Source organism: Mercurialis annua, linkage group LG3 (genome assembly GCF_937616625.2).
Source record: "Mercurialis annua linkage group LG3, ddMerAnnu1.2, whole genome shotgun sequence".
In the NCBI taxonomy this organism is placed as follows: domain Eukaryota; kingdom Viridiplantae; phylum Streptophyta; class Magnoliopsida; order Malpighiales; family Euphorbiaceae; genus Mercurialis; species Mercurialis annua.
In genome coordinates, this window is record NC_065572.1 from 74,967,847 (window position 1) to 74,984,032 (window position 16,186).

Consider the following 16,186-nt stretch of genomic DNA (forward strand, 5'->3'; position numbering starts at 1 on the left):
TCAACTCTCGTTAAAAATTTAGTTTTATCATTTTTATTTGATTGACGTTTAAAATTATGCACATAAATTTAGCAAAATACTCCAATAAATTTATAAGATAAACTATAGTAAAAAGAGTTACATAAAATCATTTAACTATTTTATGTTCATCCAATTATATAATTGTTTAATATGAACAATGATAAACGAATGATATTTAACCAATGAGCTATAACTCAAATGGTATATAAACTAGACGATAAATTGTTAAAGTCGCGAGTTTAATTTCTCCCACAACCATAAACTATTGTACATGACGCAAATTTGTTTTGTGTTGCAGAAATCATACTAGACGACAATTAAATAATAAAAATGACATGACGGTTGACGCAGATTAAAAGTATCAATAATTCTAGGGAATTTTATATTTTAAAAACAATGACAACCACAATGAATAACATAACTTTTTTAAAAAAATGTACAAACTATATCAACCACAAAACTATAATCATCACAATTATAAGTAGTGTTGATCAAATTAGGCAAAATTAGCCGCCCTTGCTGATCGTAAATTTCAATTATGGAGATAGCTCCATGGATAATAGAGAAGAAAGAATAAGAACCAAACTTTTATTCCAGAATAATTGTTGAAATTAAAAACTTGATTAGATGTCAAATGATAACATAGAAAATAAAACATAATTGACAAATATAGTAATTTTGTTGTAATGAATATTTTTTTATGTCATGTCATTGTTAATTTTTGATATTTTCAAAAAATAAATACTCATTTAATATTTATAATTATGATTTATTATATATATTCAATCTAAATAATTAAAGTTTTATTTATAATTTATTGAATTTAGTAAAATTTCGTACATTTCAATTTTTTCTTAATACAACACTTCATACATTTTAGAAACTCTTACTACATATTTTGATTTTTTTATTCTTTCTGATATTACTTGAAGAGAAGGATTTTTAATTCCATTTTCAGGCAATTCAAGATTTGAGTAATCAAAGACATTTAATTACAGCCCAAAATAACGAAAATAACCTTGGAAATATACACCACACCGAAGCCTAAAACAGTAAAATCCTTGAAAACAAAAAACCCAGCAATTCCAAAAAATTTCTCTCGGATCTAAAAAAAATCAATAAATCCCATCTCAACACTAGCTGCCCCTTCTTCTTCCGCACTCCACCAATATTCGCGCGCCATCTTCAGACAGCCGTCCCCGTGCCTGATCTCGATCTCAATTTTTTTAATTCAGGTAATTAAACTAAATTAATTTTCAATTCTGAGTTTCTACGAGTAATTATTGATTAAGAATTGATTGATTGATTAGTCTTAGTTAGTGTACATGGATTACAGTTTAATTTTGAGGGTTTATGGATACAATTAATTAAATTCACTCGATTCTATTTATTTATTAATTCATTTGGATGAATATGGTTTGGCTTTAGTGTTTCGTTATGAACTAGGTTTGTTACTCTGCCCAGTTATTACTATTACTAAACTTAAACTAGAATTTGAGGAATTTGTTTTGATTATTAGAATTTATTGAAATTTGGATTTTAGGCGTTTAATTTGGAGGTTTTTTTTTATGTTGAAAGGTTATATAGGTAAGAGATTATCATGGCTGCCTCTGAAGAAACTAGTGCCCTATTCCCAATTTTTATTTTGACAATAATGGCGCTGCCACTAGTTCCGTACACGATAACAAAGCTATGCCGGGCGTTCTCGAAGAAAAGCAAAAGTATTCACTGTAACTGTTCCGAATGCTTTCACTCGGGGAAGTATCGCAGATCTATATTTAAGCGGGTGAGATATTGATTGGCATATTTAATTTTAATGTATCTTGTGCTTGTATTTTTTTTTTGTGTAATTGTGCAATGGTGGTCATTTTGTTTCTTCCTTTTTTGTTTTTGGCAGATTTCGAACTTCTCTACATTCAGTAACTTGACATTGATACTTTTATGGGTCGTCATGATATTCCTGGTTTACTACATAAAGAATATGAGCCGTGATGTAAGTATTCATTTCTTGAGATGTTAATTGTTCTTCATATTTCAATTTTTTTTATATGATTTTCGAGTGTAGTTAAGTGGGAGTTTCAGTTATGTTGTGTATTGTTGGTAGTTATGTTTTTTGTTTTGATTTTCTTAATCAGGTTCAAGTTTTTGATCCATATTCTATACTTGGACTAGAACCTGGAGCTCTAGAGTCAGAAATAAAGAAGAAATACAGGAGGCTCTCTGTTCAATACCATCCTGATAAAAATCCTGATCCAGGTTGAACATGTTTTAGTTATATGTTAATTTATGTTTCTATGTCAGTTTCAAATGGCGGCAACTTCAGCTACATGCCTACATCATTGATGAGTACCTCCTGACAGTTGCATTTTGATTTTACTATTTGCAGAGGCCCACAAATTTTTTGTTGAGTTTATAACAAAGGCCTATCAGGCTCTAACAGATCCATTGTCCCGCGAGAATTATGAAAAATATGGTCATCCAGATGGTAGACAGGTGATGCTTCGTTCCTCTAGAAGAATGATTGTCAATTCTTTTAACAAACCTTTACATCATTTGGTCATCCTCATTTTATCTCTTGTGAAATCTGAAGCTCATAATGCATTCCTGCAGGGGTTTCAAATGGGCATAGCTCTTCCTCAGTTCCTTCTAGATATTGATGGGCCATCTGGTGGGATACTTCTACTTTGGATTGTTGGTATTTGCATTCTCTTGCCACTGGTAATTGCAGTGGTATATCTATCAAGATCATCAAAATATACTGGAAACTATGTCATGCATCAAACTCTTTCGGCATATTACTACCTAATGAAACCTTCTTTAGCACCGAGGTAATTCAGTTATATTCTATCTACTAGTTAATTTTTTTCTTTCACTAGAACTTGAAATAAACGTATTTGCTGTTGTATGATTGTCATGCTGATTTGTACTTTGACCATACAGCAAAGTCATGGAAGTCTTTACTAAGGCTGCTGAATATATGGAAATTCCAGTTCGTAGGACGGATGACGAACCTCTTCAAAAGCTGTTTATGTCAGTTAGAAGTGAGTTGAATCTAGATCTTAAGAACATTAAGCAAGAACAGGCGAAGTTCTGGAAGCAGCACCCTGCCATAGTTAAGGTAGCGTTTTGTACTATCATGTGGTTATGCAAAACAGTTACAGCTGTTTTGGTCCTTGACGAGATTCACACACTCCTTTGTCATTTTTTTTCCTACAGACGGAATTGTTAATACAGGCTCAATTAACTCGTGAATCAGCAGCCCTTTCACCAGCTTTGCTAGGCGATTTTAGACGTGTGCTAGAGCTTGCACCTCGACTTCTTGAAGAATTAATGAAGGTAATTTAACATTTTGTATTATGTTCTTTTAGATTATCTTGAGCTCCTTGATAAATTAAGCATGCCATAATCTATTAATTGACTTACTTATCCAGTGGCTGCAGTAATTCATTTGTTCCAGTGGGCTGTCAGTAGTGGCACCTACTATTTTGTTCAATCTACTTAAATATAGTTGCTTCTTATGCCTTCTTTTGCAGCCTTTTTAATTTGTTGTACATCTATATTTTGGTCTTTGTGCTATTCAATCTTTAAAGTATTTGTATTATTTTGTAGATGGCAGTCATACCACGCACTGCACAAGGCCATGGATGGCTAAGACCTGCAATTGGAGTTATTGAGCTCTCTCAGTGTGTATTTCAGGTGAGGATTTAGAGATTAAGAGTTTCTGGATACGATTACTGAAACTTCTGAATCAGATAATAGCCATTTATTAGTTTATGATGTATCTTCATGTTAATTGACATATTGTGTGGTCAGTAGGAGAAGTGTAAAGCTCGTCCGGATTCCGTCTTCTCAGTACGCTCCACGTACTTGGAATAAAATATGTTGTTTCATTTATGCTTGCGAGACCAGTGACTCCCTTTTTTGTTAGAATAAAAACTCTTTGGTTAATTCCTATTAACTTATAGGTCTTCGAACTGTTGCTGGCGGTGTATTATTCTTTTGTATACTCATATATCATTGTCGTTCCTTGTTCTGTCCTGTATACTTGCCAATCTTTATTGCATGTCTGATTTCTAGTATGTTTTATTGATAAAGCAGTCAGGACTGAATGCTGTTTGAGATCTCTTGGAAAATGTAATTCTTTAAATTTTGTATCAGATATCCTGGGAAAACCTGATTACTACTTGGTTCTTTTTCTCTCTAATTATTATCAAGAGCAGATAATGTGACCAATTCTTTACATTACTTTCCGCTTCTTACACTCAGCTTTCCAATCATTCACTGTTTGATGTTAAAGAAACATGTTTGCACATTTTAGTTATTATTTTTCTTCTGTACCAATATTCAAGAAATATGGTTCACTAAAGAAAAGAAAAAGATTCTTAATTTTCTTATGAACTGTGATGCAGGCTGTTCCTCTTAGTGCAAGAAAGTCTACTGGAGGATCCCCTGACGGAATTGCACCCTTTTTGCAGCTTCCACATTTTAGCGAGTCAGTTGTCAAGAAGATAACACGCAAGGTAATTGTATTAAAACTTACAATCGTGATTCATAATTCATTCATGTTCAACTATGCCTCCTGGCAGCACTTGATGGCCAAGTTGATTTTCTCTTTTTTTTCCCTTTTCTTTCCAGAAAGGTCCATAGAAAGATTACTATTGCTCTGTTTCTTGTTCTGTTGAGCTGCTGAAAAATTATCATTTAACAAGACTAAATCTAGAAGTCTTAATTTTTAACTTATTTGCATCAGATGTGGGTAACATCTTAGATTTGTTATTCGCTCTAGTCTATTGTGTGATTATGTCAATCATTTGATTTGTTCAATGCAAATATGAAGGTGCAATGACATAGCTTTTTATCCTCCTGAAATTGAATTTGTAAAGCTCCAGACATTTTTGGAAAGTGAAAATTAGTATCTTGAGCCGTAGTCAGTTTGAATTTATGCTCATGGATCCTTTTAGTCCTGCTTATGAGAGATGTTATCCTAATTGCAGAAGGTGAGAAATTTTGAAGATTTTTGTGATATGACCATGGAAGAACGCCGTGAGCTGCTAGAGCCTGCGGGATTCTCCTCATCTGAAATACAAGACATTGAAATGGTACTGGAAATGATGCCTTCTGTTACAATAGAAGTTAAATGTGAGACTGAAGGTGAAGAAGGTATACAAGAGGAAGATGTTGTCACTGTTCAAGCTACGATAACTCTCAAACGTCCCAATGGCCTAATCCGTGCTCTCCCTCACACCCCACACTTCCCAGTCCACAAGGAAGAGAACTTCTGGTTTCTGCTTGCTGATCCCACCGCAAATAACGTGTGGTTTTCTCAGAAGGTAAATTTTATGGACGAAGAAGCAGCTATAGTTGCTGCTTCTAAGACAATTGAGGATACCATGGAGGGGTCTGGAGCAAGTGTCAAGGAGACAAGTGCAGCAGTCAGAGAAGCGGCGCAAAAGGTGCGGAATGGCGCTAGATTGGTGATGGGCAAGTTCCCAGCACCCAGGGAGGGGAACTACAATTTGACTTGTTACTGCTTGTGTGACACTTGGATAGGTTGCGACAAAAAGACTAATTTGAAGGTCAAAATATTGAAACGAACACGGGCTGGCACTCGAGGTGCTTCAATCTCTGAAGAGGGACCGATTGCTGAGGACGGGGTTGAAGAGGAAGAGGAGGATGATGAGGAGGAATATGATTACGAGAGTGAATATAGTGAAGATGAGGAAGATGAAAAAGATACAAAAAAGAAGGCCCCTGCAGCTAATGGCGCAGTGCATAAAGGTGACTCGAGCTCGGAGGATTCGGGCACAGATGAGGAATGAGACACTTCATTGATTGTCAATTAGAATGAGGAATGAGCTCCTTTACTTATTCAGGCCTATTAAATTTATGATAGTTGCAGTGAAAAGTTTTGATATTTTTGATTCCATAAAGTGGATTTTCATATAATTTAACCCTCATTTAGCATTGTTATAAGCATCCCAATTTATAACCAAAGAATCACCTCAGATGCTTATAATTTATTTTTTGGTGGCTCGGCTTACTAAATCAGATAAATTATATATGTACAAGTTCAAAGGATTAATAAAAAGTAAAAGAGTAGAAGTGTCATTTGGAGAAAAGTGATGTTTTAGGGTTTAGCCATTCATCTATCAAAATAAACTTTCACATGTCTACGTATACAATATGTTTCTGTCACATAGGATGGCACGAGGATTAGACATTGACCACAAGACTGATCTTTTGGATATTCCTGAAACTGAAGCTGTAGAATGCTTTTGACTATAAATGATACCCGATTCTGTTAACTCTAGACTGTTTGCTGGTAGAGAATGCAGGTAGATACAACATAAGCTTCAACTGATATTAGCTTCTTCATCGAATTGGTCTAAAACCTCTCAATATTCGCCTCATTTACACAGGAAGTTGAGTACTAGTCACCTAATTATGTCTTGGTTTCGTCATCAAATAAGGTTGAAACCTCCTCAATACTAGCTTCATTTAAAAAGGACGCTTCAACAATAGCTTCAATGTTTAACTCTGTACCGGCGATTTCATTCAATTCATTTGAAACCGGCTTGATATTAGTTTCATTTAACTCTGTATACTCTTCTTCTTGTAATTCATTCGAAATATGGGGAGTTTCGTTGTCCTTGTTTACACCTTCATTGGCGCCATCAGATTCAATGTTGTGCTTTGCTCGAACCCTAACACGCTTTCCTTTGTAATATCGATATTCCCACTTTTGTGGTGGGTATTTCTTCTTTAATTTGTGGTATTTGTCCAGCATACCCAGATTCAGGAATACATTTCCTGTCATGTTGACAACTGAAACACTTGGTCGGATACCAAGCTCCTCCATATCAGCAAATACCTACAAGAGCAACCAAGAAGGTATTTCATGGGAAATATGATGCGCAGTAGCAGTTACTTCAGTTCAAATAGTTTGCTTATAAAGAACAGAGATCAACCAATTGTTATTATACTTGAACTTGAAACAACATGCTGATAAGAAAAGAAAAAGTTTTAATAGTGAACCGGAAGATCAGAAAACAGATGCGGAAAATATACAAAGAAAATTTGATATTTGGAACTCCATAATAATGTGGCTCACAAGACACAGAGTCTTAGTTTTTGACCAACTGCACAAAGCATTCCATAATTTCACCAAAAGGATACACTAGATAGTATCAAATATCCAGTTGCTAGATAATGCTCTAAGGGCTTGTATGAGAATAAGTTCAATCATGACTTGTGAGTATATCCTTTAAACGCATAAAGTTCAGTCATCACTATGTTGTCATGATGTGTGTAAACAATGATGGTGAATGATCTTCCAAAACATATCTTTAAAACCAAACCAAACTAGATGTAATATAGTAAATGAAACCCAAATCAGCAACTCCATCAATTGCCAGCAACACAGGACAATTGCATTGCAGAAAATTAACTCACTATACAGGAATGAAAGAGTAGAGATAACAAAGAGATAGCAGGTCAAAATACCTCAAACAACTTATCATGCATGTCTCTCTTGTAATAGATGGAAATGATTTTATCAAAGAAATTGCGAGGCGTGCCTTCTAAGTTGTCCGCAAATATTTTATTCCAAAGCTCTTCAGCTTCATCAATCCTCTCATCCTCAGCTAATGCATTTAGTAAGGTGAAATTTGTCCCCATTGTCCGTCCTTGACCTTTACTTAGCATCCACTTTATCACCTACAAATTAACACACGTTCTTCCTGAATTACCACCAAAGCGCGCCAAAAACAGGGTTTAATTATAATTAAAAACCCCGTACCTGAATTATCCTTTTCCATTCTCGTTCATTCTCAAGAGTCTTCAGCGCTTTTTTAACAGCAATTAGAGGGAACTCCAACTCCCAAGCAATGAAGGAATCAAGTGCCCCATACACTTCCTCCTTCACATTTGATAATCCCTTAATCTACTCAACCCAACAATCGACGAAATCATAAGTCTACTAGTTGATAGATACTCAAAACATTTCATGCTAGAGTGTTTATTGCACGCAACGGTTGTATCACATCATTTTTAATAATTATTTATTTTTTCTCATTAAATATCGAAACATTGCAAATGTCACACTGATTTGTTGCATGAATGAGGTGGCACAAATAAAACTTACGCATTCAACAAGCTTAGAAGACTTGGAGATAGTTCCAATTCTAGTTTTTGTTTTCCATACTCTAGGAGACCTTGGTCGTGGACCTTTTAAAGCACAAACCTGAATGATAATTTTATATAAATCAAGCAGAAAACAAAATTACAAGCAGCTTGAAAATACTTTGTTGAATTGCTTGATAAAATTTACTTACAACACGCAAATAAAATTGAAGAAATAAAAAATGTTTCGTTAAGAAGCTTACAATAACGCTGCTCGTACTCTTGAAGGTTTTTATCCGTTCAAATCTAGTGAAGATGAGCGGTAGAGGCGGTCTCAGACAATGCATTATCATCAGAAAATTGTTAGGGTACGATTTTAAACGATACGAGGCGCTGTTAATAATTGAGCTGAGCACCAGAAAACTTTCTCGCTGAAAGATTTTTTCTCGCGTCTTCTCGGTCACATCCAAACAGAAGTTAATATCTTCTGTTTATTTTGCACATCAAAACGGTGCGTTCTGTTCATGCTACACTACAGCCAGGTACCAAGATATAATTACAAAATAGACCCTAAAATCTAATTATAATACAGTTAGGTTCGACACATTAGGACTTATTTGTCCTATAAAAGTTACTAAAGGCCTTTCTTATAATTATCCAATTTAATTCAATCGCAAGAGACTAAAATATCTTTGTCTGCAGAATATGCCGTCTCCGTACCTCATCCACCAGTCATCTTTCAAAGCTAAAAGCCCTCCTACTTAGCTTCACACACAGATCTCATGCTTCATTTCATTTAATACTTTGTTCTAAAAGAAATACAAAACAAAGTAAAATAATAAAGTATGATTGAAACCGCCACCGGCGTTCGATTCTCCGCCGCCGCCTTACCCCGTAACTTCCAGTTCTTCCTGCTAATGTTATAGATATTTATATTTTTATAAAATGTAGCTTAAGAATTTAATGAATTTTGTGCTATTTTTTAACTTCTATATGTTCATATGTAGATTATCGTCAGTGGAACTTGGAGGAAGTCAATGGAGTCTCTCGCAGCTCCTCCTTGCCTTGGTATTTGAATTCATTTACTTCTAAGCTTTTGTTTAGTTGCAGTTTGAAATTAATGCTAGCTTAAGTTTAAATCTATTAAATAATGATTCATTAAACTAAACCTAAAGAAAATTGCAAATTGAATTGAAATTTAAGGTGAAGTAGAAACTTCAAAGATTAAGGATGTCAATAGTAATTGTAGTGATGATAATTTATGCAGGAGTAAAGCTCGAAGGTTATACGGAAGTTCTTTAGTGAGAAGAGGTAGTCTATTAAAGAGTAGAATTCGAGCATGTTCCGAGAAATTAGGTTCGTCTTCAGATTCTTCAAAGCAGAATGTTGGTAAATCGCAATATCATCCGTTCGAGGAGATGGCGGAAAAAATATCACTAAATGATAGTGGAGACACAGTTCTCACACCTCAAGAAACTGCTAGAACCGTTGTTGAGGTATCATATTACATGTACTATTTACTGTTTTAAAAATGCTTCTTTGACGGTTAAAGTAGATAGTTTAGCTAACAACGTAGTTTTTACTTCAATGTAATTGGGGTTAGATTTTATTTTTTTTCAATGGCTAATGTTGCCTGTAGTTTGTTATGTTTAGGTCAACAGCAAAGCGACACTAGCGTTGACTGGTTTAATTAATGATGCCATTCATGAAAATATTATCTGGCCAGACTTGCCTTATGTTACTGATGAACATGGAAGTATGTATAGTTCTTGAATTTCGTTATAGTCGTGCTTTTTTATTTTAATTAGGTTGGAAATTGAAGCCTTCATTTGTGAAACTCAAAGTATTAATTTTGTTTCATGTGTTGCAGACATATACTTTCAAGTGAAGAATGATGAAGACATTTTGCAAACTCTTACTTCAGAAAATAATTTTGTGGTATGTAATATCTTTTCTCATGGATTGGCTTATGCATTTTATTCAATACCTCTTGCCAAGTCGGTCTAATTTTGTTTAGATAACCTACACTTTTGACTAAGCATAACAAAGGGGATATCTGAAGTGCTTCTTATTTACACAATTTCTAAGTCTGTACGTGTTTATGCAATATGCAGCAAGCCATTATAGGCTTTGATACTCTGGAAATGATGAATGAGATGGATTTGCTAGGTCCATCAGATATTGATTTTGGAATTGAAGAGATTGATGATTTAGATAGCGATATTGAAGATGATGAGGATGAAGACGAGGATGAGGATGGAGATGATGAAGACTATGATGATGATGTCTGGTTTCCCATTTGTTTGAGATCAGATTTCTCAGAATAGATGCCAAAGTCTACAAGATATAATGTGAATTTCCTTTTTCTTTATTATAGGATTTGGTAGCTATTCTTGACGATGAAGATGAAGACTCTGATGAGGCACTTGGTGATTGGGCAAAGTTGGAGACTATGCGATCTTCTCATCCAATGTATTTTGCCAAAAAACTTGCCCAGGTAATTCTCAATTTTAACTATTTGATATTACATGGATTGGTGTCGAAAAAACTTTTAGGTTTTTTTTCCTCCATCATAATCTTCAAATGTAGCTATACGCTATTTTCATATTCCTACTCACTGGGACTATTTCTTACTTGACATTATGATATTGCAGTGTTACAAGGTTTCCTGGTTGAAGGTGAATTCTTCTTATTTTAATGTTTTTTCTTTTTTGCTGTATAGGTTACTTCAGATGATCCTATAGACTGGATGGAGCAGCCTCCAGCAGGTTTAACCATTCAGGGTGTCATAAGACCCGCCCTAATTGAAGAACATTCTGGCATCCAGAAGCATATATCTGGCAATCCATCATGCCATGCTGATATAAATGAGACAGGGACAAATGTGGATGGCAAACTGGAGAATGATGGTGGGATCAATGGTCACAAAAATGAGTCAGGGATTCCTGAAGATATTTCTAAATGTGCTGAAGAGTCGGGGAATGATAAGGCACCTACAAATGGGACTTCATTCTACAAACTGGAGATGATTAAAATTCAGCTGATTTCTCCCGATGGACATCAGGTATGTGCTTTTGTTTGGTTTCAATTATTTTACCTGTTCTGGAGGCTACTGACTGCTCCTTAACTTGTTATTTTCTATTGGAACATGCACCTCTTCTTAGATTCTTTACTCTTTAGCAACTGTGGTCTTCATTTCCTTAGAACATCTCAAAATTGTAATAGTAATGACTGGTGACTTACTATACTGATAATCAAGTACCCCCGGCATCATGTAGCATTAAAACATATACTCCTTCAGCTTAATTTCTGTTTTTAAATTTACATTGTAGAAATTAATTCCCTAACGCTCTGCAGACTGTAGTTGAAGAAGAGGACTATAGAAAGGCTCAACCTGATGCTATCGCACATTCAGCGAGAAAAATTATGTCCCGTCTGAAAGCCGGGGGAGAGAAAATCACAGAGACTTTGAAGTCCTTGTGTTGGATGTATAAGGGTCTCCAAGTGGAGGTAACATTTTAAAATCATTCTAGAAGTGCTAAATCATCCTTGGAAGCACCTAATTGCTTCTTTTATTTAAATAACCAATTTTCCTGAGACAATGTCAAAACTGGGCAACCCATTTTTGAGAATATCATTGCCTTATTTTTGTCATTTCTTTGTCTATGAGTTTGAGGCTGTGGTCAATGTTTGTCTCTTTATCTATGTTGTAGATGATAATCTTTTTTCTTAATTTATCATAGGAGGCAGCAGTGATCGGCGTAGATTCCCTCGGCTTTGATCTGAGGGTTTGTTCTGGAACCCGAGTTGAGACATTGCGGTTTTCATTTAATTCACGGGTATGCCAATTGTCTTGAAGCTGTTTGTTTTGTTCATGTTATTGTTTCTTATGACTGCTTTTCATCCTCTTCATATGAAGTTCTCTCTTTCCCCTCCAAAATAAGAAAAAACTGAAAAAATATTTGTACTACTTTCTGTGTGGTCTCTATTATCATGTCTTGGAACTTTCAGTAGGTAAGAATTAAGCACAAACTTTCAAAATTTGGAGTTTTAATTTGGTAATAGAAAAAATGTTGTGATTGAAAAATATATCTGCAGTTAATGGTTTCAGCTGCACAACTGAAACTGCTGCTGTCACCCTAAAATGGTTGTCGAAGGCTTCAACCTTCAATGGCCACTGTAGCATTTATAGTATAATTTTGCGTGATATCTGAAAAGCGCCTCGGATAATGATATTGATGGCTTACTCCATCCTGACCAAAATTTTATTTGCAGGCCACATCAGAATATGGTGCTGAGAGACAACTCAATGATATATTATTCCCAAGGATACCACGAAGAGCGCCCGAAAAGAAGCCAACTCATCAAAATGAACACTAATTTTGTTTGAGTACCGCATTTCACTTTAAATAATGATTGTTTGTTGTAACCTACAAATGCGGCAAGTGTGAAAAAACACTTGCAGCATATATTTGTTAGATGCTATTGATAATCATTTGCATCAATTCTTTCCCATTTTTTCAATTATTTAAAGTAAATCATATACTAAATGCTACCAAATCTTCTGAAAAGCTGATATATTATTCATTGTCATCCATTTCTGAAGACTTAATCATCTTCTACATCAGCATTATACATCTCTCTCGGTACTAACCTTTTTCATGTACAGCTCATAGACCAACTGTGCAGCAAGCATATCTACAACTGCAGAACCAACAGACTTAAATACAGTGATCTCCTCAGAATTCCTCCTTCCAGCAGCATCCCCATTGATCAATTCCGCTAGGTACCCGACATCTTTTTTCTCAATCACTCCTCTGTCAAGCGCTCCGACAATCTCCCCTGCCTCAACCAATGCTGCCTCATTATCAACGTATACTTTCCCTCTCTTTATCGCTTCATCATCGCATTCCCTCATCGTCTCCTTAAACGATCCCACCAAATCGAGATGTGCCCCCAGCTTCAGCTTCTCACCCTTGACTAAAGGTGTATCAGCATTAGTAGCACAGCTCACAATATCACCCAACCCAACAATCTCCTCCAAATTATCATTACTTTCAAAACTCACACCTCTGCATTCTTCTCTCAGTTTCTCAACCAATTCATCAGCTTTCTTCATCGTTCTGTTCCAAATGATCACCTTTTCCAAACTGGGTTTCACAGCAAGATGAGCCTTGATCAAATAAGGAGCCAGAGCACCGGCACCGATCATAACCAAAACCTTGCTATCCTCCCTAGCCAAGAATTTTGATGCCAACCCAGAAACACAAGAAGTTCTGTAAAGAGTCAAGACAGTCCCATCCATAGAGGCCAAAGTTTGTCCGGTGACGGAGCTGAAAAGCACATAGCTAGCGTGGATTCCAGGCAAGTTGAGCATGGAATTTTGTGGGAAGTGGGTGACAAGTTTTACACCTATATAAGGAAGTGAAGGTGATGAGGACCATGATGGCATGAGAAGGAGAGAGGATGAGGGTGAAATAGAATGGCTTTGGCGGATTGGAGTATGGAGTGTGGCGGAGAGAGCGGGTAAAGTAGTGTGGAAGTGTTGGATTAGAGAGGAGTGTGAGAGGATGGAGCGTAGAGAATCATTGGTGATGAAAATAGGGGATCTGGTGCCGGCGGTGAGATTATCTGGATTTGGGTTAGCCTCGCCGGTAACGATGTTCACTTGGCTGGGTGTTGAATCCATTATGGGGTTTGAATGTTATTGGTGGACCAGTAGGGAGAGGAATTAGCGGTTCTACACAGCTCGTCTGTGTATTGAGAAATTCTTGTGCGCGTCTGCTTAAATAATGGCAAAAGGTACAAATAAACCCTTCAAGTTTATTCAAAAGTACAAGACAGCCCTTTAACTTATTTTTAGTACAAATAAACTCTCATAGTTCTAAAATCGAACAAAAAACCCCTCCGTCCATGACTTCGGCAAATGGACATTAAACTGGTGACATGGCACTAGAAAAAAAGTTCAAAAACACATTTAATTTTTAAAATACTTAACAAATTCATATTTCAACTTGTTTATTAATTATTTCACCCTCATAAAAAATTCAAAAATATCTTTAATTTTTAAAATACTTACCAATTTTATATTTATAATTTTTGTTATATTATTTCACCCTCTTCTAAAATAGCCTCAATTAAAAATCCTAACTTTAAAAATAAATCCTCAAGATAATATGCAGCAGCTGCCGCCGCCTTCAATTCCACTGCCGTCTTCGCCTCATAACCGTTGTCCTTTTGCCTGCAACGCCTGTGCCATCATCGTCCATACCGGGTTTATCTCTCCAAAATTACCTTTTTTCATTCCATTTTGTTTCTTCCATTAACATACTGATATAAACCTTACATTTTTTCCAAAACAAGACAACAGATATATACATTTGAACAAATAAATTGAGAAAAAGAAAAGGAAATTTGAAAGGAAGAAAGATTAAAAGAAAAGAATGAAATAACGGCATGTGCATTAAGAATGGGATGAGCATCGAAAAAACCCACCAATTCCCAATTGTCTTTGCATTATTCCCATCTCACTTTTTCTTTTAATTTTAATCAATCTGAGACCAAAAATTTATAGAAATATAAAATTTATAGAGGTAATTAAATTTGGTATTATAGAGTTATTATGATGAGAAATATGGTTTGGATTTGTCTGGGTATTTATTTGATTTTTGCCCAGAATTATTGAGTTTAGGGGACGGAGGCGGAGTGGAGGGATGGCAGTAGCTTATGTTTAGTTTCATTTTTTTTTTGTAGTTTTAGGGTTTAATTTGTTAGAAAGAAGAGGGTGGAATAATATTAAAAAAATTATAAATATAAAATTGGTAAACATTTTATATTAAGGATATTTTTGAATTTTTTTCCTATTGCCGCGTTAGTAAGTTAACGGCAGTTTGTTAAAGGTATAGACGGAAGGGCTTTTTTGTTCAATTTAAAAATAACAGGGGGTTTTTTGTTTAATTTAAAAACAACATGGGTTTTTTTGTGCCCAAAAAAACTTTAAGGGCTGATCTGTACTTTTGGAGAAACTTTGAGGGTTTTTTATACATTTTGCCAATAATAATTAAGGAAAATGGTTATATATGCCCTCAAAGTCTGGAAAGATTCATAAACACCCTTAACGTTTTAAAAAAAGAACAACTATACAAGAAAGATGATATATGTTCGGTCCGAGGATCAACTGTGTCCTCAATGATCCTTCATCATATCATTTTTTGGCATCTTTCCGGGATTTGAGGGTATGTTTTTTTTTTATATATATATATACATAATTGCAAGCAATTCGTATCATTACAAATTTTTTCATAGACATGCATGGGATTGTAAAATTAATATGATAATAATTTAATTACAAATTTTGCTATCAAACATCTTTAGTAAATAACTCTTGCTTTTTATTATAAATCAGTTATTATCCACTAGCAATTCATTTGATCTTAATTCATGAAGCAGAGGTGGAACTCCAACTTCCAGAGTTCCTTCCAGCATTTGAGTGACTTTCTTGAATGAAGGCCTAAGAATTGGATCCGGATGAATGCACCAGATTCCAACTAAGACCATGCTCTCAAACCTCTGAAAATCACTCAATGCTTCAACATCATGCCGTATTACCATCTCTAGCTCACCATTGATCATACAGCTTGTGACCCAATCTGACAGAACAATATCAGCCTCTTCGCTTTCTTCTTCAACTCGACTCGACTCAATGTGCCTTCTGCAGCACAAGATTTCGAGTAACATTACGCCAAAACTATAAACATCAACTTTTGATGTCACTGGTGCATTCTTTAGCCATTCGGGTGCCAAATATCCGACGGTTCCTCTCAAAAGAGTGTTTGTTCTTGTTTGATCTTTGTTCAAGAGCTTTGACAAGCCGAAATCTGAAATCTTAGCCTCGTATTTGGCGTCGAGCAGAATATTTTCAGGCTTGATGTCGCAGTGAATAATCTGAGTCTCGCATTCTTCATGCAAGTAAAGCAATCTGATACAGGTCGATCTTTAAGGGGTCGCCTGTACTGTTTTTCCTGCACAAGTAACAAATATAAGC

General features: G+C 35.4%; 4 protein-coding genes across 4 annotated transcripts; 2 read left to right on the top strand and 2 right to left on the bottom strand.

Moving 5' to 3' along the window:
• The first annotated feature begins 1,037 nt into the window (after positions 1 to 1,037).
• On the top strand, positions 1,038 to 5,967 carry LOC126672079 (dnaJ protein ERDJ2A-like). The gene is made up of 11 exons (XM_050365980.2): positions 1,038 to 1,256; positions 1,600 to 1,807; positions 1,919 to 2,014; positions 2,157 to 2,277; positions 2,408 to 2,514; positions 2,632 to 2,849; positions 2,962 to 3,139; positions 3,238 to 3,357; positions 3,631 to 3,717; positions 4,431 to 4,541; positions 5,016 to 5,967. Exons 2-11 carry the CDS (start codon positions 1,622 to 1,624, stop codon positions 5,838 to 5,840), a joined length of 2,049 nt encoding a protein of 682 aa, XP_050221937.1. The 5' UTR covers positions 1,038 to 1,256; positions 1,600 to 1,621; the 3' UTR covers positions 5,841 to 5,967.
• A 201-nt stretch (positions 5,968 to 6,168) lies between these two features.
• LOC126672080 (pentatricopeptide repeat-containing protein At4g21190) lies at positions 6,169 to 8,611 on the bottom strand. The gene is made up of 5 exons (XM_050365981.2): positions 8,406 to 8,611; positions 8,165 to 8,263; positions 7,820 to 7,963; positions 7,525 to 7,737; positions 6,169 to 6,892 (listed from the first exon to the last, which is right to left on the bottom strand). Exons 1-5 carry the CDS (start codon positions 8,493 to 8,495, stop codon positions 6,464 to 6,466), a joined length of 975 nt encoding a protein of 324 aa, XP_050221938.1. The 5' UTR covers positions 8,496 to 8,611; the 3' UTR covers positions 6,169 to 6,463.
• Positions 8,612 to 8,856: 245 nt separating this feature from the next.
• Positions 8,857 to 12,666, top strand: LOC126671683 (uncharacterized protein At3g49140-like). The gene is made up of 11 exons (XM_050365473.2): positions 8,857 to 9,036; positions 9,150 to 9,210; positions 9,410 to 9,638; positions 9,796 to 9,898; positions 10,013 to 10,080; positions 10,257 to 10,427; positions 10,520 to 10,639; positions 10,865 to 11,206; positions 11,500 to 11,652; positions 11,886 to 11,981; positions 12,418 to 12,666. Exons 1-11 carry the CDS (start codon positions 8,988 to 8,990, stop codon positions 12,520 to 12,522), a joined length of 1,497 nt encoding a protein of 498 aa, XP_050221430.1. The 5' UTR covers positions 8,857 to 8,987; the 3' UTR covers positions 12,523 to 12,666.
• A 38-nt stretch (positions 12,667 to 12,704) lies between these two features.
• On the bottom strand, positions 12,705 to 13,911 carry LOC126671685 (protein SAR DEFICIENT 4). The gene has a single exon (XM_050365475.2). The coding sequence runs from the start codon at positions 13,829 to 13,831 to the stop codon at positions 12,773 to 12,775; it is 1,059 nt and encodes a 352-aa protein (XP_050221432.1). The 5' UTR covers positions 13,832 to 13,911; the 3' UTR covers positions 12,705 to 12,772.
• Between the last annotated feature and the right edge of the window lie 2,275 nt (positions 13,912 to 16,186).

Excerpts from the sequence above, each read along its gene's own strand:
- LOC126672079 (XM_050365980.2), top strand. The coding sequence starts at position 1,622 with ATGGCTGCCTCTGAAGAAACTAGTGCCCTATTCCCAATTTTTATTTTG. Across the intron at positions 2,015-2,156 it reads TAAAGAATATGAGCCGTGAT|GTTCAAGTTTTTGATCCATA; the intron begins GTAAGTATTCAT and ends TTTCTTAATCAG. Across the intron at positions 3,140-3,237 it reads AGCACCCTGCCATAGTTAAG|ACGGAATTGTTAATACAGGC; the intron begins GTAGCGTTTTGT and ends TTTTTCCTACAG.
- LOC126672080 (XM_050365981.2), bottom strand. The coding sequence starts at position 8,495 with ATGATAATGCATTGTCTGAGACCGCCTCTACCGCTCATCTTCACTAGA. Across the intron at positions 8,264-8,405 it reads AGAGTACGAGCAGCGTTATT|GTTTGTGCTTTAAAAGGTCC; the intron begins GTAAGCTTCTTA and ends ATTATCATTCAG. Across the intron at positions 7,964-8,164 it reads CTTCTAAGCTTGTTGAATGC|ATTAAGGGATTATCAAATGT; the intron begins GTAAGTTTTATT and ends TGGGTTGAGTAG.
- LOC126671683 (XM_050365473.2), top strand. The coding sequence starts at position 8,988 with ATGATTGAAACCGCCACCGGCGTTCGATTCTCCGCCGCCGCCTTACCC. Across the intron at positions 9,037-9,149 it reads CTCCGCCGCCGCCTTACCCC|ATTATCGTCAGTGGAACTTG; the intron begins GTAACTTCCAGT and ends GTTCATATGTAG. Across the intron at positions 10,428-10,519 it reads ATGAAGACTATGATGATGAT|GATTTGGTAGCTATTCTTGA; the intron begins GTCTGGTTTCCC and ends TCTTTATTATAG.
- LOC126671685 (XM_050365475.2), bottom strand. The coding sequence starts at position 13,831 with ATGGATTCAACACCCAGCCAAGTGAACATCGTTACCGGCGAGGCTAAC.